The sequence below is a fragment of the Anolis carolinensis genome, chromosome 6 (assembly GCF_035594765.1).
Source record: "Anolis carolinensis isolate JA03-04 chromosome 6, rAnoCar3.1.pri, whole genome shotgun sequence".
In the NCBI taxonomy this organism is placed as follows: domain Eukaryota; kingdom Metazoa; phylum Chordata; class Lepidosauria; order Squamata; family Dactyloidae; genus Anolis; species Anolis carolinensis.
Genome location: NC_085846.1, coordinates 84,130,045 through 84,153,223, shown reverse-complemented (window position 1 = coordinate 84,153,223; position 23,179 = coordinate 84,130,045). Strand labels below are relative to the sequence as shown.

The 23,179-nt window shown below is 40.0% G+C and overlaps 2 protein-coding genes across 5 annotated transcripts in view; both read left to right on the top strand.

The window, feature by feature from the left end:
* Positions 1–82: 82 nt before the first annotated feature.
* Positions 83–8,665, top strand: nup42 (nucleoporin 42). 3 transcript variants are annotated; one of them, XM_062957431.1, is made up of 7 exons: positions 83–176; positions 4,040–4,094; positions 5,003–5,097; positions 5,428–5,504; positions 5,664–5,750; positions 7,384–7,468; positions 7,904–8,665. In XM_062957431.1, exons 3-7 carry the CDS (start codon positions 5,022–5,024, stop codon positions 8,467–8,469), a joined length of 891 nt encoding a protein of 296 aa, XP_062813501.1. In that variant the 5' UTR covers positions 83–176; positions 4,040–4,094; positions 5,003–5,021; the 3' UTR covers positions 8,470–8,665. The 3 variants fall into 3 exon arrangements, with proteins under 3 accessions (XP_062813501.1, XP_008110851.1, XP_062813502.1); XM_008112644.3 differs by having other exon boundaries at positions 84–330; XM_062957432.1 differs by lacking the exon at positions 4,040–4,094 and having other exon boundaries at positions 88–330.
* Positions 8,666–19,660: 10,995 nt separating this feature from the next.
* Positions 19,661–23,179, top strand: part of gpnmb (glycoprotein nmb) — a 38,322-nt gene continuing 34,803 nt past the window's right edge. The window contains exon 1 of one of the 2 annotated variants that reach the window (XM_062957424.1): positions 19,661–19,706. In XM_062957424.1, the coding sequence (XP_062813494.1) occupies positions 19,666–19,706 (41 nt within the window). In that variant the 5' untranslated portion in view covers positions 19,661–19,665. The remainder of the gene's footprint in view (positions 19,707–23,179) is intronic. The other variant, XM_062957425.1, reaches the window with a different exon arrangement.

Genomic DNA, 23,179 nt, shown 5'->3' with positions numbered 1-23,179 from the left:
CTGGCGTCGTTGCGTCATTAATATGTGCCGAAAGCCATGAGCGCGAAGCGTGGAATCCGTGTCTGGGCTTTGTGTCGTCACTGACGCAGCGAGTATGTGTGCGTGCGTATGGGGAGGGAAGTATATAAGCCGCCGTTAAGTCGGTTCGAATTGGAGTGAAGGAGCGGTTAGAAAGGGTGAGGAGTGGCAGGGAAGCTGGAACTGCTATGGCGCGGAATGCGGGTGGGGTGTGCCCGTATTTCTTGCGGGGCAACTGCCGCTTCGGAGAGCGGTGTTGGAACGAGCACCCGCGGTACGGGAGGCCCAGTCAGGCCTTGCCTCAGAGTTCAGGTAAAAGCCCAGATGCGGGAGTGAGTGAGGGAGGGAGAAGGAGTAGCGCATGCGCCGTCAGCCTCTAACACAGGCATGGGCAAACTTCGGCCCTCCAGGTGTTTTGGATGACAACTCTCACAGTTCCTAACAGCCGATAGTTTTCCGGGCTATATGACCATGTTTCAGAAGCATTCTCTCCTGACGTTTCGCCCACATCTACGGCAGGCATCCTCAGAGGTTGTGAAGTCTGTTGGAAACGAGGCTAGTGGAGTTTATATATTTGTGGAATGTGCAGAGTGGGAGAAAAAAACTCTTTTCTACATGAAGCCCGTGTTAATGTTGAAATTGGCCAGCTTGATTAGCATTGAATGGCCTCGTAGCTTCATAGCCTGGCTGCTTCCTGCCTGGGGGAATCCTCTGGAGCTGTTAGCTGCCTCTGGTTGAAATTGAAATTGTCCACATGCTTCTCTGTGTAGTCTTGTTAGAGTGGTCCAGCATTTCTGTGTTCTCAAATAATATACTGTGTCCAGGTGGGTTCATCATTTGCTCTGCTATGGCTGACTTCTCTGGTTGGATTAGTCTTCAGTGTCTTTCATGTTCCTTGATTCATGTATGGGCAGTGCTGCATTTGGTGTTCCCTATGTAGACTTATCCACAGACAGTCTCCATGTCTCTTGAGACATCCACACTCAGTACGCAAGAGCCATGACTCAATGCTGTTGAATCCTGTGATTTGTAGTTTGGTGATGCACCAGCACTCCTGAATATGGTAGACTCCTGCAGAGTTGAGAGGATCCCTCCTGTCCTTTGCTGAAGATAGCATTTCTTGGATTTTCATAGTGGGTCTGGAAATAACCAAAGTCTGGCTACTAGTATTTAAAAAAATCAGGACAGTAAATAAAGAACAACACTCAGAAAACGGGAAAATTCCAGGCATGAAACAATCAGGGCCAGCTAATACCTCCCAACAAAGGATTCCCCCAGGCAATAAGTAGCCAGGCGTTGAAGTTGCAAGGCATTCAATGCTAATCAAGGTGGCCAGTTGCTACATTCACACTTTCCTCAAACAGACAAGAGTTCTTTCTCCCACCCTGGACATTCCACAGATATATAAACCTTCCTTGTTTAGTTTCTCCATATACCTCACAACCTCTGAGGATGCCTGCCATAGATGTGGGCAAAATGTCAGGAGAGAATGCTTCTGGAACATGGCCATATGCCCTGGAAAACTCTCAGCAACCCTTGAAAGGTATTTCATAGAATCATTGACTTGGAAGAGGCCATAAGGACCAGCCAGACCAACCCCCCAGTTGTGCTTCATGTACAGTAGACTCTCAGTTAACTGGCATCCATGGGGATTGGTAGGTGCAAGATCTGTTGGAATGACAAACCCCCATCAAGCCTTCTCTAGCAATCAATTTGTTTCTGATCTTGTTGCTTACTGTTTCCTGTATGCATGTTCTGATGTAGAGTTTCCTTTACTCTGTGCTTTCTGAGAAGCTATGAAAGGGGCTGCAGCCCACATGCTCGCTCTCCTTTTGACTGTGTCACCTGTTGATAACTGTTTTGTTAAAAAAAAGATGTCCTGGCCGGCTGACACAAGGAACCATCTCAAAGATAATTGAGAACACATGTCTTAGACATATAGTCTAGAGGTAATTTTAAACAGTAGTATATTAATAATTTGTACATGAAACAAAATATGTGTTCATGGAAATGTTAGAAGGCAAAAGTATCCACTATTTCAGCCCCTTTGGGATTTAGCATTCTAGATAACTGATGTGCAGCCTATCTGACCTCTTTCCCAGATTTGTATATTTTTAAGTCATTTCTGACTTACAGTCACCTTACAGTGGGGTTTTCATGGCAAATTGTGTTTTTTTTTTGCCTTTTTTTGCTAAGAGAGAGAATTGCCCAAGGTCCCCATAAGTCAGAAATTTGCAAGGATTCAAACCCTGGTCTCCAAAGTTGTAGTCCAGCACTCAAACCACTATGCCACACTGGCTTACAAGATGCTGAAAATAATGAAAAAGTCATTGTTAAAAAATCATAGGATGCTAGAGGCGGTGTCATCATCATTGGACTGTGTGTGGTCTTTAATGCCTAATGGGATTTATACTTTAGATTACCAAAATAATTACCCTTTCTGTAACTCGGAAACCAAAATCGTGTTACATAGTGTAATATAATTACTCATCATAACCTGACCTCAGATGTATTTTGCTTCATAGAAGACAAACACGTATGTACTCAATGAATCTTCTTTTTTCTTTATGTCATTGAAGACTCCAATAGAAGCGGAGGATGGAGTGGCCACAATCAGAGATTTATTTTTATTTATTTCGTGTCAAAAACATTGTACAATAAATACATTTCAAATAATGGAAATTAAAAAAAAGAAGAAGAAATCACAAGCAACTAAATAGTTTTGGACCAAAAGCGGGCGACAGCAACCACATTGTCTGTAGCTTTAAACAACTCCTCCGTGCATGAGGCAGGGCATTGTGGGCAAGCATACATGTGCTGAGTTGTTTGTTCAGCTCCACAGTCACACAAGGTGGAGGATTCCTCCAGGTAGTGCCACCTTGCCAAGTTGTCTTTTGATCTGCCCACTCCGCTTCTCAGTCTGTTCAGGGACTTCCAAGTTGCCCATTCTTGGTTTGCCCCTGGAGGAAGACCCTCTTGGGGGGTCATCCAGTTAGAATTGCCAGGTTTAGCTGCCCAGAGGGACACCCTTGCTGTTGCTGGAGGAACATCAAGAAGAGTGGTGGTTCTCATGAAGCCCTTCCTTGATTTGAGTCTGGTGGGAGGGTGATAGCCATGCAGTGGGTGGCTTTCACAATGTTCGACCTTTTTTCTCTCACCGTTAGCAGCAACTTCCCGTCGCATGTCAGGAGGGGCAATGCCAGCTAACTTGTAGAGTTTATCAACAGGTGTAGGTTTAAGGCATCATGTGATGATTCTGCATGTTTCATTCAGTGCTATGTCCACCTGCTTTGCGTGGGCAGACTTGTGCCAGACAGGACAGGCATACTCTGCAGTTGAGAAAGACAAGGCCAGGGCTGATGTTCTTATTACTTGTGGGTCTGCACCCCATGCGCTGCCAGACAGTTTCCGCAGGATGTTATTGCGTGCAGCTACTTTGTGCTTGGTGTTCATGCAGTGTTTCCTATATGTTAGTGTTCGGTCTAAGGTGACACCAAGGTATTTAGGATGGAAACAGTGTTCGAGCTCTTGGCCTTCCCAAGTAACTTTCAGTTTCCTGTTGGCTTCGCGGTTACGTAGGTGGAAAAGCACACACTTGTGTCTTGGCAGGGTTAGGCTTCAGGTGGTTCTCTTTGTAGTAGCTGGAGAGATCTTTCAAGGCATTGGTGAGTTGCTTTTCAACTGTTTCAAAATCTTTTGCTTGTGTTGTAAGGCCAAGGTCATCAGCATATATAAAGCTCTTTGTGAGTGGTGGTTGTGGCTGATCGTTCGTGAAGATATTAAATAAGGTTGGTGCAAGAACGCTGCCTTGGGGTAAACCATTCTTTTGCCTCCTCCATCTGCTTTTCTGGCCCTGAAACTCCACATAGAAGCTGCGGTTTTCTAAGAGGGTACAATTACGGGAACAATCAGAGATACAGTAATGTCATCCAGACATCTAGTTTTGCTAAATCTTCTAATTGGAATGACAACAGAGGAGGTGGATCTTCAGGTTTTTCTCAAAACAGGTTCACTGTTCTAGGTGCCAATGACAATGTCGGTACCGATGGCGTTAAGGATGAGGAGGAAAAACTCTTGTAAGTTGCAGTTTTCTGTACCTTTAATCTTTATACATTTTAAATTAAATTACATGTTGGCCCAATTTTTTTTTTAAAAAACCTAAAGTCTTGTTCACACACTATTTTATGCTGTTTTGCCAGTGTTTGAGGATCGGAATGTCAGCTAGTTACTGAAAATGTTTTGACACAGACTATGGTTGATTGGCATCAGAGTCATACATTGGGGGCAATTAAATTGCAGCTGTTTATCATAATTCATTATATTCCTCAGATACATGTTGCAATAATCACAGTATGGGAAATAAAGTGCAGGGCACTACCATTGTGATCTATTTCCTATATAGTATTGCTTTATTTATTGTCTCATCACTTCCCAAAGGTTAAAAGTTATAAATAAAGCCTTAAATGGCTAAATATATAAGAAATATTATGTATATAATAGCATTAAACTGCCTTGATGTTGATCTGAAAGCAGAGGTTATAAATAGTACAATGTACTGTGAAAACTCCCTTTTTAGTGAAATAGTCAGATCCAAATAGCCTTGTGTTGTAAAAATGCGTTCATAAGTTGATGGAAGAAGATTAAGGAGTTTTCCTATAAAAGTAGTTCCAGAGATTGAAAAAAGCCACTGAGAAAGCCCTAAGCTCTGAGAGGGAGCTTCTACACTGTTGAATTAATGCAGTTTGACACCACTTTAATTGCTATTGTTCAATGCTCTGGAATCCTGGGAGTTGTGATTTTATGAGTTCTTTAACCTTCTGTGCCAAAGAGTCCTGATTCCTCACTTAACTATAAATCTTATGATTCCATAGTGTGTTGAACCTTGGCAGTTAAAGTGGTTTCAGAAATTAGGGGAGCACAATTTATCAATCAGTGCAGTATCCAATTTGGTGCAGTTTGTGACTTTCTGATATCATTTATCCAGAGAAATAATCGTGAAAGACATGGAGATATGGGAATCGTCAGGACAATGGATGTTTTCCACTTACTCACCAATGAAAGACAAGCCTAATATTTCAGGTAGAGTCCTCCCTATTTGCTTTTATGTGTACCAAATGTTTGCTGTCTTACTTCAACAGTGTGACTTAGTTAATTGAGGCCACAGTGTGGATTCTGCTTCTTAAATTCCCAAGGCATCTGGAGTCCTAGCTCTCTGTTCTCTGACTGTCAGCAGGTGAATACTTGCTGAATAAAATCCCAAAATATCCCTGTAGTCCTGAACTCTAATATGCTTTCTTATTGTCCAATTAGTGTCTGATTCTCAGCAAGAAACCTTGACTTGTAAGAATGTGTTGGCAATGATTCCTTTGTTGGGCTTAGGAGCTGTTTTGATTGTTCCTTTTCTTGTAGGGTTCCAAGACTTTTTACCGGAAGAGTTACGTCTTGAATATTATAATTGCCAAGCAAACAATGCTGTTCAGAATTATGTAAGTATCTACTATTTATGTAATGTAAATGGTTTGAAGGTCATTTCCAAAAATACACCTTTGAATTCTGTAAAAATAATAGTTCTTCATAGACGCATTTAATTTAAAATATCTCTTCTTTTCTTGATTGGCAATTTCTTTTCCCCCTCTTTTTCTCAGATCAATTCAATCCAGCAGTTATTAACCCAGTGGAGAAGTAGATTGCATGAGCTGAAGAATATAAATGCATCTAATAAAACCAGACTGGTGAGATTGGATTTTTTTTTTAAAAAAAAGAACACTCTTTTTGTTGTATTTATTTTATTCTATCAGTAAAAAAAACCATGGAATTATTTTCTGAAAAAGTAACTTTTACAAATTTGATTTCTGTATGCAGTGTTGCTGTTGATTGTATGAGATATAACCTCCTTTTTCCAATTCTGTTTTTTGTCCCTAATGCAACTTTTTTCCTTCATTTTTGATATTTCAGCTGTGACAGTAGTTCTCACCCTTATATGTTGTAAGTCTCTCTCCCAAAGAACTTGGATCCTGCCAAATTAGAAACATCTTTTAATTTTTAGGCATTTTACTGTTCTTTATGGTATTATAGTATAGTTATAAGGCCTAAAATAGTACTCTAGTGGAGCAGAGCATTAAAAAGATAATTCCTCTTCATTTTTGTTTAAGCAGATTTTATTTGGGATGTTCTCTTTTGGGATGTATTTAGCACTTTATCCCTTGCCATGGCCTTACAGTCTGCTTTTTGCACAAGTCCATGCCCAGCCCTCTCTATTCTGATCATGTCCATCGTATTCCTCGTTGCTAGTTTAAGTTTTGTTCTAATGATGATTTTATATTTTGGTGTTTTTTAATTGTGTTTTAATTGGACTGTTATTTGTTACTATGTTTTTAACTGCATTTTTTAGTTGGTGAAGGTTGCTGTGTGGCCTGGGCTTGGTCCCATTTGTAAGCCGCCTCGAGTCCCTTCAGGGAGATAATAAAATTATTATTAAACTATATTATTAATATAGTTAATATATATTAATATTGTAATTATTAATAATTACAATTAGTATCATAATTATTATTAAAGTTATTTATCTTTTTTTAAAAAAATATTTAAATGATTTAAAAATATTTTATGAGATGATTATAAAACCATTGTAAATGTTTTTAATTTACAATAAGCTACCTTTAATTCCACTCAGAAAGGTGGCATGTAAATTAAATAAATTGCATTTTTAAAATGATATTTCACATACAGTATACATCTTACTGGTACTGTAATTATAAAATATAAATATAATTTTGAAAACTTCAGCATATATTTGGGATTAAAACTTTTAGTCCACATAAACATCCGCGTCCCCTTATAGTTATGCATCCCATTGACTGAGAACCATCAATTATGCAATACCTTTGCATTCTTCTCAAACTTAACTCTCCCTTGCCTCCTGTCCCGTCGACTTCTATACAGATAGCAGCTTCCCTTGCTCTTTATTTGCCACACCAGAGTCCTGCTGTTCATTCAGATTCTTCCCGAAATGGAAACTGAATTCTAGATTCCAAATTACCAATCCAAACGGCCCCCCCTTTTACACTCCCGGAATCGTCCCAAACCGGGGTGTGTGTAAGATTCACTCACATTCTTATCCAATTTCTAACTGATCCATTCATAAACTGAACAGATTTCTGCCATTTAGCACACCCCTATCAAATATATAATAATCCTTTTGTAGTAAGATTAAAATTAGTACGGGTTAGTGCTAGGGCAAAATGTGAGATGGTTGTAATATAAATGCCACTATTTTAAATCAAATGCTTGTTCATATTTGGTCTTATGTTTGTAGTGCACAAAACTGAACTGGAAGCAAATGTAAAACTGTTACTATCTTTTAAGATTGCAGAATTGAAGAATGTAGCTGCCCAACCACAGCCTGCATTTGGGTTTGGGGTACAGCAGCTACCAGCCTTTGGAACATCCAGTAAGTTGGGAGTTTTGGAATGGGACCCCCCCCCCCCTTCTCTCTTCCTCTGTGTATATAATAAAAGTCAAAACATGTATGTATCTATGGATGTATTTTTCAGTATGGTTGCAACATCCAGAGGGCCATATGGCCACCAATGATGGATCTGGACTAAACTTGGCACAAATACCCATTAAAACCAACTTAAAATCATGATGGGGTTTGGAGGCAATGACTGATGATAGTAAGAGTTGTAGTTCACTCGCATTCTTATCCGTTTTCTAATGGGTCCATTCACAAAATGCAAAATCAAACTATTTCTAATAAATAGTGTTACAAAAGACCTAACCCGGGCATCACTGGGTACCTAAACTTGTGTGTGTGTGTGTATTCTGGTGTTTGATCTTAACACAGCAAACCTAACTCTTGCTTTCCTCTGTGTTAAACTTTCAGCCTTCCCTGTGGATAATCAAAACAGTACTCAAGCCTTCTCTTTTAAATCAACTCCTGAACTAAGTAATGTCCCACCTAGAAGTACACCTGCCTTTGGGAACCTTACTAGCATTCAAGGGGCCACCGTCCCTCTTGCATCCAATTCTGTTGGCTTCAGGAATCCAGCAGCTTCAGCAGCAGCACCTTCCTTTTCATTTAAGGCCACAGCAGCATCTGATGGTTTTGGAGTTCCTGGCTTTTCAAACTTTGGGAAATCTTTTCCTTCAAGTTCTTCGGACACAGCACCTGCTTTGGGATTTGGGACGGCCGCTGTCCCCTCTGCTATGGATTCAGGGAACTCGCTGTTTGGGCAGACACCAAGTGCCTTTGGCAGCCAGGCCGCATCGACACCCCCAGAAATCCCAACTACCGTTTCTTCAGGAAAGCAATTCACACCAATGAATGAGCTCTCTGAGGAAGAACTGAAACAATTCAAAGCCAAAAAATTCACTCTAGGAAACATTCCCTTAAAGCCTCCACCTCTCGAACTTTTAAGTAACGGCTTAAGTAACGTTGCTTTTAAGTAACGGCTACCTACACTGTTTTAAATCAGATGCACAAACAGTAATCCTTCAAAAGATATTTATCTATCTCAAGCGTTGGTGTAGAAAATTAATTTCTACTAATGAAAGATCTATTCAATTTGGTTGTGGTATGGGCATTGAAGTCCTTGAAGATTGCATAGCACAATACAGTTTTGCAATAAACATAGAGCAAAGCACATATAGCAGTCATGGTCTTTTAGTTTCATATCTCATTGTGGGAAAAGGTATGTTGTGTCGCTGACCAGACGTCATTAAATTGCATCTTAATCGCCCATCATTACTGGATATCTGGTTAGGGCTGATGGGATTTAAATAACATCTGGAGGGATGGAAAATCACTATCGCAATGGAAATCAATACCTCTAAATAGTCTGTTTATGTTGGGTAATTTCAAAAAGGAAAAATCATTTAAAAGGTAAAGTGGCAACAACAGTCATTTAACTACATTTCTATATAGGAAAGGTGGAGCCTAGCTCTCTGGAAGCATCTTGCCTCTCTCCATGCTCACAGGAAAACAAAACGGAGATTCTGTGGCTGACTGTGTGGCTAGAAACTGAATAAAAAGTTATGTGCCCCTGAGAACTAGCAGTCTAAATAATAATAATAATAATAATAATTCTTTATATCCTGCTTTTCTCCCTCACGGGACCCAAAGCGACTTACAACATATTAAAATCATGTAAACAACAATCCAAATACATCAGTAATAAGTATAAAACATAAAATCAACAGTTTAAAAACAGTAATAATGTACATATTCTTGTGGCAAACAAAGAAATAGAAGAGAATAGAGCAGGGGTCCCCAAACTAAGGCCCGGGGGCCGGATGCGGCCCTCCAAGGTAATTTACCTGGCCCCCGCCCTCAGTTTTATAATATATTTTATATCAGTTTTAATAATATAATATTTTGTATATACATATAATATTGATAATAATCTTATGTTATACAATATAATACTAATAGTAATACCATATAATAATATTAATTATATGTTATATATTACATATTATATAATACTATAGTGGTATAGTTCAATATAGTAATAGATAATGCTAATATTGTGTTATGCTAATAATATAATATATTGTATGTATATACAGCTGCTCTGAGTCCCCTTCGGGGTGAGAAGGGTGGGATATAAATGTAGTAGATAAATGCAGTAAATAAATAATTTTAGACTTAGGCTCGGCCAAAGTCTGACATGACTTGAAGGCACACAACAACAACAACAACAATCCTAATTAACTTGACTATCTCATTGGCCAGTAGCAGGCCCACACTTTCCATTGAAATCCTAATAGGTTTATGTTGGTTAAAATTGTTTTCATTTTTAAATATTGTATTGTTCTTTCGTTGTTGTTGTTGTTGCACTACAAATAAGACATGTGCAGTATGCATAGGAATTTGTATTTTTTTTCAAATGATAATTCGGCCCCTCAACAGTCTGAAAGATTGTGGACCGGCCCTCTGCTTAAAAAGTTTGGGAACCCCTGGAATAGAGAGACAAGAAGGGCTTTCCCTACCAGCTAACTCATCTGTCTGTCTATCATTGTTGACTATAAGCTTGTGCTGGATGGGTTTTAACAGTTTCATTGTTGTATGAGCAGTTTCTTAACTGTATCAGAATGTATCTTGACTCACAACATATTTCTCTTCCGCTATAACTATAACCTGTGACACCTCAACATCCGAGCTCTTAAGCCTTTGCTTTTGTAGCTGAAACAGGTTGATTTTGATAAATACATGCTGACCCTTGGTTTTGGAATGCGACATTCAAACTGAAACAAAGATCTGTTGCTCTTAGTCAAATGTAGCCTCTGTACTTCAAAACAGTATGTCTCTAATTACAACTAATGACTAACATGAGATCAGAATTGCCATTATGACTTGCTTATGAATCGTAGGCCTCTGCCCAGTTGTTACAAGGCAATGAAGTACTGTGTGAGCTGGACTCTGTCTGATTCCTGACATAACTCATTAGGATGGTTCAAATGTAACTAAAGCAGGGATGAGCAACCCTTCTGTGGCTTGTGAGTCTTTTCAGAAGCTCCTCAAAGCCTATGGATCTTCTGATCCGGGAACAATACTCCCCATCTTCCAAAACTGTCAAAAATGCAAGACTTTGCTTCCCAATCCCTGCATCTTCCAAGAGTAAAATAAAAGGTCAGAAATTGGCCACAAGAATGGCTAAAAAGTGACATCATGTCAATTTAGCTTATATATATATATTTGTGTCAGGAGCAACTTGAGAAACTGCAAGTAGCTTCTGGTGTGAGAGAATTGGCAGTCTGCAAGGATGTTGCCCAGGAGACGCCCAGATGAGCAAATAAGTACCAGTCTGGGTGCAACAATCCTGTACTGCCTTCAGTTTGAAAGAAAACACTGCACGCAAGTCTGTACAAGTCTGCTAGGGAAAAGGCAAGATGTATCAAGATTATGAATCTCTTTTTATTCTTCATTTTATTTGTTTCACTGCTTCCTTGGAAATGTATGTCTCCCTAATGTAGAATGAATTCAGGGGTAATGTGAAATTTATCAACCACATGGCAGTCTTTGACATCTGAAAGTTGGCTGTACTCTTAGGAAGTCTCGGTGGGTAATTATATTGTACAGTTAGTTACTTAAGTTCTCACAGCTACCCAACTTTTAGAGGCAAAACATCTGAGCAGAGAACTGTTCTATTCCACTCTTTCATAAGAGAAAACTTTTTGTCTATGGTAGATCGTGCTGTAGTCCAATTACCTATATTTTAAGAGTTGGTGCCCTCCCCAACACAGTTTTTGTACTTATAATGAACTCGAAGCTCTGTAGTCCCTGGTGGTACAGCGAGTTAAACTGCTGAACTTGCTGACCAAAAGGTCAGTGTTTTGAATATGGGAAGCAGGGTGAGCTCCTGTTGTTAGCCCCAGCTTCTGCCAACCTAGCAGTTTGATTATTTGCAAATGTGAGTAAATCAATGGGTATCTCTCTGGCGGGAATGTAACAGCGCTCCATGCAGTCATGCCAGCCACATGACCTTGGAGGCATCTACAGACAATGCCGGCTCTTTGGCTTAGAAATTGAGATGAGCACCAACCCCCAGAGTCAGACACGACTAGACTTAATGTCAAGGGGAAACCTTTACCTTTACCTTTTAGTCTTAACTAAGATCTTGCCGATAGAGCTATAGTTCTAACTTTGACCTGCCACATGCACAGCCTCTTCCCGTTGGGGTGGCAATATATTTAAAAAGGTGATTTCCAAAGCAGCATTCAGTTTGATGAATCAAAAATATCAGCCCTACCCAAGTCACATTGAATATAACAATCCTACGCACATACTTGGCAATGGGTATGTCTCTTGTGGCTTGGCTAAGCTTCTGAGTAGAGCTTTGGAAAACACTTATCAGAGAGAACAATGGATGTATACTTTAAAGACAAAGAAATTTAAGGTTTAGTGTGAAAAAACTTCATAGAAGTCTTCATTGGTGCACTTATTTAAACAGAGGCTAACTAAAAGCTACTGGATTGATTAAAGCAGGGGTTGGGGACTATATTATTCCCCCAGAGTACCTTGGAGAACTGCACATAACCCTACTGGCAAAAACTAAAATGTTTTGCTCCTAGATTTCCTCCAACAAAACTCTAAGGAGTATTGGACATGTTTTGTAGCTCCCGCCCCTTAGATCATATTAGATGCAGGAAAAGATTGAAATACACTTCTGGTTTATTTTTAGTTTTGAAAGCGTTCTCCCTCTGGCCTGAAAATGACCCAGGACACACACACACACACACACTTTATAAAAATATGCCTCAAGCTCCCAGAGCATATTTTAGGCCAAAAATGTTTTTGAAAAAGAAATACCATGGGATGCATGGGGATAATAAAAAGGTGCTTGCCAGGGACATGTAACCTGAGGCACACTTGGCCCATCTTTATGTTAAAGTGTCTTTCTATATTTAACAGACTGCACTTGCACCTGAAAAACTGATTTAGGAAAACTGCCTTTGCATTAATTTAAGGAATATGCTTCCATAATGACACAGATTAGGAATATATTTTCATATGTTAACATAGCATTTTCAATATAAGCTATAAGTAATATTAAAATAATGAGTTATAGTCCCTGAAAAAATATTGTTTGAGAACAGTACCTTTACATGAACAAGGTTAGAAGTTTGAGGTTCTAGTACAGATTAGGAAAGATTTGGCCACCCAGATTTTGCTAGTTTTCCTTATCATTGGCTGTGCTAACTAAGGCTGATGAGAGATATATTGCAGTCCACCAGATGTTCCTAGACTATATCTAGCATAAAGTTTGTTCAGTCAAATGTGTCAAACACCTTCAAGCTCTATATCATTTTGTGAAATCAAAAAAGCAGTTGCTAATATTTTAATCTAGGTTTATAATGCTATGCCAATATGGTATGTATTATAATAGAAATATTCTGAAATATTTATGTTCAGAATGTGATGTGGGAATGAGAAACAAATGCAACCCATTTATTGGCCAAGTAGTTTGGCATTAAGTTCACCCTGGATTAGTGTTTAATAAAATCTGTAGAACAGAAAGAAGTGATGATGGCAGCTAAGAGCATTCTTGTGATATGTGAGTCAGGGCTTCTGAATGTGAATTTGGCTGGATTAAATGTTTTAAACTCTTAGATTGTATGGAATTAATTGCTTTTGTAAAGCAATTACAGGCTTCCACTCCCAAATCCACCCTTTTCTTTTAAACTGGTGATACTGTACTTTTTGGGTTTAAATTTAATTGAAATTGTGTTGAATATTGTTTTAATATTAAAACCTTTGAGCTTGTTTGTATAATGTGTATCACATATTTCTCCCAACATGGGACTCAAAGAAGCTTATGGGATACTTCAAAACAAATTACACTGAAATTGCATGCCATACAAACATTTTAAAAGCATTTAAATAAAAATTTCTGAGCAGTTTCTGAAGACAGTCCACATGGAATGTGACTTTTTTATTAGCATCTTTTTGCGAGTTGCCACAAAGTTGTAGGTTTTCAGGAGAAATAAATGTATATCAAACAAAGAGAGATACAGTTAGCCCTCCACATTTCTGGGATTCACTTTTACAGATTTGATTATTTTGCTGCAGAATCCACCAGGCAGTCATTTTATGATGTTGTCATCTAGAGAGTTGTAAACAAACTGAATGTGCTCTTTCAGGTGGAGTAAAAAAGCCTCGCACAATAGATTGCATCTCTCTACCAATGTATGGTTGAGTCTCTCCTGGAGGTTTTCTAAACAGAGGCTGGATGACCATTGGGAGTGCTTTGATTGTGTATTCCCTCATGGAAGAAGGGGGATGGACTGGATGGCCCTTGGAGTATCTTCCAACTCTGTATGATTCTACCACATGAGCCTATTTTTTTTTCCTGCTGTGCTTTCATCTTATTCACACAGCTTCCAGTTTTTGCCCTCATCTCGCCAAAAACAACTTCCACACACCTGTTCATGAGTTCCACTGTCTCCTTCCAAATGATAAATACAAAATGGGTGCAGCTGTGTGTTATCAGCACATCACCACAGTCCAAAAGCCAATTTTCCTTTCATATAGGCATTTAAAAACATCAAAACGGAACTCTATTCGGTCATGGGGCAGGGAGATGCAAAAGTCACCCAGAATCATTTTCTGAGATCCCCCATCCAGGAAGATCCAGTACTGTTGTAATATGTGGCATCCAAACCATAACCCATCCAGATGGCTCATTTACTATAGGTCCTATGCAAGATTTGGGACCAAGGTGGGCAAGTGCCAGTGGCTAAGGGGCAGCATGGCCCCAGAGTGAAAATAAGAGAGGGCTTCTTTTTCTTTCATGTTTGAATAGAGGAAGGAATTGAAGCAAGTGTTCACTACACAACTAGGAACAAGCAGCACCTGCTGAAATTTCCTTTTTACATCCATTAAGGGAGGCCCGGTGGCGAAGTGCGTTAAAGTACTGAGCTGGAGACCGAAAGGTCCCAGGTTCAAACCCGCTGTTAGCTCCAGCTCCTGCCAACCTAGCAGTTCGAAAACATGCCAATGTGAGTAGATCAATAGGTACCGCTCCGGCGGGAAGCTAATGGCGCTCCATGCAGTCATGCTGGCCACATGACCTTGGAGATGTCTACGGACAACGCCGGCTCTTCGGCTTAGAAATGGAGATGAGCACCAACCCCCAGAGTCAGACATGACTGGACTTAACGTCAGGGGAAACCTTTACCTTTACTAAGGGGGATAGTACCTTCTCTAGCCCCTTAATGGTTGTAATAAGGGAATTTCAGCAGGTGTTGCTTGTTCCTAGTTGTGTGGTGATCAACACTTGTTTCAATTCCTTCCTGTATAACAACCATTAAGGGGATAGTACCTTATCTACGGGATCCCTCGGTGAAGCAGTGGATTAAACCGCTGAGCTGCTGAACTTGTTGACCGAAAGTTTGCCAGTTTGAATCTGGGGAGTGGGGTGAGCTCCTGCTGTTAGACCCAGCTTCTGCCAATCTAGCAGTGAGAAAACACGCAAATTTAGTTGTGTCCGACTGGGGGTTAGTGCTCATCTCCATTTCCAAGCCAAAGAACCAGCGTTGTCCGTAGACACCTCCATGTGGTCGGCATGACTGCATGGAGCGCTGTTACCTTCCCGCTGGAGTGGTACCTATTGATCTATTCACATTTGCACGTTTTCAAACTGCTAGGTTGGCAAAGCTGGAGCTAACGGCAGGAGTTCACCCCACTCCCCAGATTCGAACTGCCGACCTTTCGGTCAACAAGTTCAGCAGCTCAGCGGTTTAATCCATTGCACCACTGAGGGAGCTCACCCCGCTCCCCGGATTTGAACTGCCGACCTTTTGGTCAGCATTTCAGTGGTTTAACAAAACTGCCTAAATACTCTAAAAGCATCTTCTGACCTTGGAAACTAAGCAGGGTCAACCCTTGTTCACACATGGGTGGGAAACACCAAAACTACCAGGGGCAATAGGTCATATTTCAAAGGAAGGGACTGACAAAACGTACCGCTGAGAACTTCTTGCCCAGGAAAACCATATGAAATTCATGGGGTCGCCATACATCAATAGGCTTAAATCATAAAATATTATGCTGGTTTGACAATATAGCTTCAATATAACTATTCTTGTAGTCTTCAACTCAATATCAGTTGCTATCACCATTCATTTGGATAAGGTGCACTAACAGAATGGCCATTATTGCCCTCAATTCCTGGCACTACACACTATCTAATGTGACTGCCTATAGTAGAGGAAATCTCCCAAGGAGATGGAATTGTTATAAATATGGCAGTGAGGCAGTAAAAAGACTAGCGAGACACTTGCACAAACATCATTTGAAAAGTTCTTGAGTATTAGCAGGATGTACAGCACACACTGGGAATACAAGACTGATGCATTCGGCGTAAGGCAACCCTAATTGCTTTTATCGACAATTACTTTATGACTGAAGGGAATGGGCCAATTAGACTCCTTGGCTCTTAGTAAAGTATTCATTGTAACGTCTGGGATATCAATATTGAGAAAAGGGTATTGATGTCTAAATTAATGGACATAATTTATGAATCACACTGTGCTTTTAGCTGCAGGGGAAACACTGGGTAAGTGGGTCTGGAAAGGATAAAGAAAAGATTAATTAAATACAGTATCAGTCTTCGGGGATTTCCAAAGCTTTCCAGTAAACATGCCTTCAGAAAAGAACAGTTCATTCGAGGTTATATGGCGCAGGTTAGGAAGGGCATGTTATTCTATCTTTAAAAGACAGAGATATGTGCTCTAGAGGATGCACAAAATTGTAATGGTATTAATTACAAGTCTGTGTTTAGAAGTTCAGTACTAAGTGGAATAAAACAACTCTGCCTTGGGAGAGGAAAGAGGCATGTTACAGGGTTGTTTCCCAATTGCTGTCCATTGTCTCAAGTCTCGTACCTACTATTAAAAAAATTAAAAGTGTGTTTGTAGTTTGACACCACTTTTACTTCCATAGCTCTATGCAATGGAGTTATGGGAGTTGTAGTTTTTAGCATTCTCTGCCACAGAGTGCTGGTTCCTCATCAAACTACAACTCTCAGAATTCCATAGCATTGAGCCATGGCAGTTAAAGTGGGGTCAAGCTGCATTAATTCTACAGTATAGACACGCCTCTTGTCCCTTTCACCACTCAGTTAAATAGATAGAGGGGGAAACATTCAGAGACAGCAAAGAAATAACCAAGAGAGTTTTAAGGTTAAGGCACGGATTCATTACACTATGTAACATGATATTTGTTCCTGGGTTATAAATGTCATTTGCTAATTGGTCTATCATAAAAACACGGAAAACATTTATTAAATTGCAAAAGCTTTGTTTTTGCGGGGCATCCTGCAGCATGTTTTGCTATAGTTTTTCAATTAATATCTCAACCAATTGAACAAATAGTTTGTGGCAGCCACAATAACAAAGTTTCTGGAGTATACCATGTTTTCCCGAAAATAAGATCTCCTGAAAATAAGACCTAGCACATCTTTGCTAGGCTGTGGCGCAGGTTGGTGAGCAGCCAGCCAGCTGCAGCAAGCTGCAACAAATCACTCTGACCAAGAAGTCATGAGTTTGAGGCCAGCTCGGAGCCTATGTTTGTCTTGTCTTTGTTCTATGTTAAAGGCATTGAATGTTTGCCTTATATGTGTAATGTGATCCGCCCTGAATCCCCTTCGGGGTGAGAAGGGCGGAATATAAATACTGTAAATAAATAAATAAATAAATTTGCAAGCAAAAATTAATATACAACATTGTCTTATTTTCGGGGCAACACATTAACAACTACTTTCAAAGTACTTCACAATTAAACAGGAAATAACAGTTCCAAACCAGGAACATCTTTTTTCAAATTTTGTTACATAGTGTTACCCGTCCGGTGATGCCGGCATCTAGCACAGTCCCTGTATCTTTTCCCTTTGTCTTCAAACTAACAACAATGCCAGCCACAGCAGTTTCCCCATTCGTTTCAAGAGGTATCTATAAATGTGTCACAATCCAGTATCCCATGCTAGGCGAGGCAGCAATAAAATATATTTATCTTACAGGTTTTAATCAGGCAGTAACAGCTCTATGTAGGTCTCTAGTCATGCAGCTACCAGGATGAACAGAAGGCTTTTTGTTGGGGTTCAACCCCACACTGCCCAAGTCTGCAGTCCTCAATGAGGAAGAGTTAGATAGCTTAGAATACGCTGAAGAAAATCCCTTCCCCCATCTCCTGAATGACAGTTGGAATGTATCTATTTCTTCTCTCTGTTTCTGCTCTCATTCAGATTGGTTATGTAGAATGGATATTTTGCAGGGGCATGCCTTTTGTTTTTGAACTTCTACTTTTACATCTTGGTGTGTGCTGTGTGTATTGAGATCTCTCTCGGCTTGTGTGTCAGGAGAGATGTGTGCTTGGTGATTTTCCCCTCTCTTTCTATCCTAGAAGAGATGGGTTTAGTTAGTTTAGCGCAGACCCAGTTCTTGACTATGAAGAAATGTAGATATTGTTTAAATGACCTTTTGTCATTTAGAGATTGAACTCTGGATCTTTGCCTCCTAAGCTCTAAATTCTTTACAGCCACATGGCACTTCACGCTCTGTTTGCTGTGAGCTGAATGCTCACAGTGTTTGCATATTTTTGGATGTTCTGCTGTTTTTGGGTAGTTTTCCCTAACATAACACAGAAAATAACACTTTCCCCCCTCCCCAGGAATTTTGCTCCTCCAAATGATATCTCCCTTCATTCCCAGATTTCTGGCAATATAGACAAGCTATTTTGCCTTTTTTCCCCTTTTGGGATGCCTAACCTGTACTTCTAAGAGCCCCGGTGGTGAAGTGTGTTAAAGCACTGAGCTGCTGAACTTGCAGACTGAAAGGTCGCAGGTTCAAATCCCGGGAGCGGAGTGACCGCCCGCTGTCAGCTCCAGCTTCTGCCAACCTAGCAGTTCGAAAACATGCCAATGCGAGTAGATCAATAGGTACCGCTCCGGCGGGAAGGTAGCGGCGCTCCATGCAGTCATGCTGGCCACATGACCTAGGACTTGTTTATGGACAGCGCCGGTTCTTTGGCTTAGAAATGGAGATGAGAGCACCAACCCCCAGAGTCAGACATGACTGGACTTAATGTCAGGGGAAACCTTTACCTTTAACTTGTACAGTAGAGTCTCACTTATCCAACTCTCGCTTATCCAACGTTCTGGATTATCCAACACATTTTTGTAGTCAATGTTTTCAATATATCGTGAAATTTTGGTGCTAAATTCATAAATACAGTAATTACTACATAGCATTACTGCGTATTGAACTACTTTTTCTGCCAAATTTGTTGTCTAACATGATGTTTTGGTGCTTCATTTGTAAAATCATAACCTAATTTGATGTTTAATAAGCTTTTCCTTAATGCCTCCTTATTATCCAACATATTCGCTTATCCAACATTCTGCTGGCCCGTTTATGTTGGGTAAGTGAGACTCTACTGTACTTCTAAAAGCTCAATATTTGGGCAGTGCTTCAGAACAAAAAAAATATGGGAGTGTGAAGGGAAATTTAACTGGAGTATTATTATTTGGAAGACCATGCCCTTGTTTTTGTGCTCTGCGTAGCTACATTTCCTAAGGCGTCCTGTCGAGGAAAGTTGGGCAGGACTTGGCTTGAATGTTAGGATGGTCCTGAAATAAAGCAAGACTCACTTGCTTATTGAAGTAGGTGAAATAACACACAACTTCTGTAGGGTGCATCTACATTGGAATTACTGCAATTTGATACCACTTTAATTGCCATGGCTCAATACTATGGAAACATGGGAGTGGTCGTTTGGTGATGCACCAGTGCTCTCTGTGAGAGACGGCTAAGGTCCTTGTAAAACTACAACTCCATATCATTGAGCCATGGCAGTTAAAATGGTGTCAAACTGCATTAATTCTATAGTGTAGATGCACCCTTAACATTACCATGTAAGGAAGAACAGCCTGGAAGGCCACGATGTCCACAGCCTGACATCATGTTCCTCCATTGTATTAGAATAATGTTACTTTACCAAGGTAAAAGGAACTTATTTGAAAGTGACTAGAGAGATACAATAATGAATAATGGGTGCGCTTTCACTCCTTAGAATAGTTTGCTGTTTCTTTCAACTCGTTCCCCACAGTCCTGTGAATCCTCTTTTGCTTTATTCTTGCAGATCACATGAAATGTGGTTCCAGCATACGCTCTGTCATGTGTCCAAGGTAATTAGATTGCTTCTGATTAGACAGAATGAATCCAATGCTTCAGCCATATGCTTGCATTTTCTTTTTGCCTAGCCTGACAAGGATAAAGTCAATACCGTATAGGAAATTGTTGTTAAGAAGTCAAAAAAGGTACATGTCCAGTATTGGAAGAGCAGTCTGGAAAACCGAAAAGAGATGGGAGGTTTCTGGGCAGAGCAAAGACATAGGGAAGCTTCTGCCTGACTTATACTTAAATATAACACAAGTTCCTAGCAAATACCAATTTTATACAGCTTTCTCTTTAAAACAAGGGAAATAATTATCTTCACTTGCACAACAAAAGAACATGGAAGCAATGTTCTGAGTGTTTTTCTTGCTGGCCACTTTAAAACTTCTTTCCAAAAAGAGACTACAGGTTCATCTTCTACATTGTAGAATTAATGCAGTTTGGTACCACTTTAACAGCCATGGCTCAATACTTTGGGATCATGGGAGCTGTAGATTTACAGTTTTCAGACTTCTTGGCGAAAGAATTCTGCTGCCTCACCAAACTACAAATTTAAAAATTCCACAGCATTGAGCCATGGCAGTTAAAGTGATATCATACTGCATTGATTCTACAGTCTAGACGCACTCTTGGTTGGCCCTCTATAATTCAGATGGGCTGTCAATGGGGGTGTTTCACTTTATTTACTTTAATTTTCTTTATTAGTGAGATTTTGCATTATGTTCAATTCAATTTTGTTTTCATTAGAGCTTAGAAAAATTAATATTTTACTACTATTTTGATAACAGTTCCCATACTCCTCAAGGTTGAGTAATTATGGCAGTAGTAGTCTTGTAACCCGGTGGTGCATCGGGTTAAACCACTGAGCTGCTGAACTTGCTGACCGAAAGGTTGGCGGTTAAATCCGGGGAGTGGGGTGAGCTCCCGCTGTTAGCCCCAGCTTCTGCCAACCTAGCAGTTTGAAAACATGCTGATGTGAGTAGATCAATAGGTACCGCTCCGGTGGGAAGGTAACTGCACTCCATGCAGTCATGCTGGCCACATGACCTAGGAGGTGTCTACGGACAACGCCGGTTCTTCAGCTTAGAAATTGAGATGAGTACCAACCCTCAGAGTCGGACATGACTAGACTTAATGTCAGGGAAAAACCATTACTTTATTTAGTCTTGAACAGTAATGTTTCTGAGCTCTTGTTTTGATATTATGTTTAAATTCTAATATGATAGCTTTTTATGTTTTTGTACCTGCGATTTTCAGTGGACCTTGTTCTGAGGCACTTTGAGTCCATAATCTGAGAGCAACACGGGATACAATCAGATATACATAAATACAGTAGAGTCTCACTTATCCAACATAAATGGGCTGGCAGAACGTTGGATAAGCGAATATGTTGGATAATAAGGAGAGATTTTAAAAAGCCTATTAAACATCAAAATAGGTTATGATTTTACAAATTAAGCACCAAAACATCATGTTATACAACAAATTTGACAGAAAAAGGAGTTCATTACACATTAATGCTATGTAGTAATTACTGTATTTACGAATTTAGCACCAAAATATCACAATGCATTGAAAACATTGACTACGAAAATGCGTTGGATAATCCAGAACGTTGGATAAGTGAGACTCTACTGTAATAGATTGCAAACACCTGCTGTAGCCTTCACAGAACTGAACCATAAGGATTGAGAAACGTCTGCAAAATTGCGTACTGCAGCCTAATCAAATGGTAGGTCTGCTGACAGCTTTTCCTACAATTTAGCAAAGACAGCAAAGAAAACTCTTACAACATTCTCATCACACAGCCATCATGAGAATATATGGAGTCAGTTATCTGTCCTCCACTTTTTAGGAGGTGTTTGATCATGACCTCTTTAAAACTGTGGGGAAAGAGAGTGATGAAGTGATTGTCTCACATGCTCAGGCATTTTCTATATTAAAGCGTTTCAAACGGAAGCATTTTGCGTGGAAGGGAAGTCATTAGTAAATCTGTGTGCACAACATTTTGCTTCAACCCGTGGCTCTCCAGATGTGATTCACAAGTTTTCCTGTCACCCCAAGCCTCCGACAATACATACGCAGTTAGTCCCCAAGTTATGAACAAGATAGGTTCTGTAGGTTTGCTCTTAAGTTGGAAAAGGTACATTTTAAAGTGTAATTCCAACTCTGTGTGTGTGTAAAGGTTTCCCCTGACATTAAGTCTAGTTGTGTCCGATTCTGGGGGTTGGTGCTCATCTCAATTTCTAAGCCAAAGTGCTGACATTGTCTGTGGACACCTCCAATGTCACATAGCCTGCATGACTGCATGGAGTGCTGTTACCTTCCTGCCGGAGCAGTACCTATTGCTCCACTCACATCTGCATGTTATCGAACTGTTAAGTTCGTAGAAGCTGGGGCTAACAGCGAAAGCTCATGCTGCTCCCAGATTCGAACCGCTGATCTTTCGGGCAGCAAGTTTAGCAGCTCAGCAGTTTAACACCCTGCGCCATCGGGGGTGCATCTACTGATATATAGGTAAAGGTAAAGGTTTTCCCCTGACGTTAAGTCCAGTTGTGTCCGACTCTGGGGGTTGGTGCTCATCTCCATTTCTAAGCCGAAGAGCCAGCGTTGTCTGTAGACACCTCCAAGGTCATGTGGCCAGCATGACTGCATGGAGTGCCCTTACCTTCCCGCCAGAGTGGTACCTATTGATCTACTCACATTTGCATGTTTTCGAACTGCTAGGTTGGCAGGAGTTGGGGCTAACAGTGGGTGCTCATTCTGCTCCTGGGATTTGAACCTGGGACCTTTCAGTCTGCAAGTTTTGATATATAATCTACTTATATATACATATTATTATTATTATTATTATTATTATTATTATTATTATTATTAATATAGTAATAACTTCTTATAACCCATCTCCATCTCCCCAAAGGGACTCAGGATGGGTTACGTGGGGACCAAGCCCGGAAAACAAATATACAAGATATAAAAATTAAAACGCACAACAAGCAATATAATTAAAAACAAACTACAGAATAAAAGCATCATAAAATACATCAATGAACATCAAGGACCAAAAAGTGGAACCATTAAAATTGTGAGGTTACAAAGATAAGCAGGACCCGAACTGTTAACATCTACTGATATATAAATTACCCGTGACCTTGATTAATAGCTAAACCTCTTCAAAAATCCCATTTCTAAGATTGGAATCTGCTGATGAATCAATTTAATCTCTTTGTTAATTAATGTGACTAAAACATCTACTTAATTTTTTCCTTAAGACATGGGAATAACTGAAATGGTTGAATAAATTTCATTCTGAAGTGATGCAGTACTTGAGGTGTTGGGAACCCATCCTATTACTTTACACAGTGGTTTCCAATGATAGTCCTCCAGTATTTTGGACTTAAGCTCCCAGAATTCCTGATTTGTGATCAAACTGTCCGAAGCTTCTGAGAATAGAAATATAAAACATCTGGACGATTGATGTTTG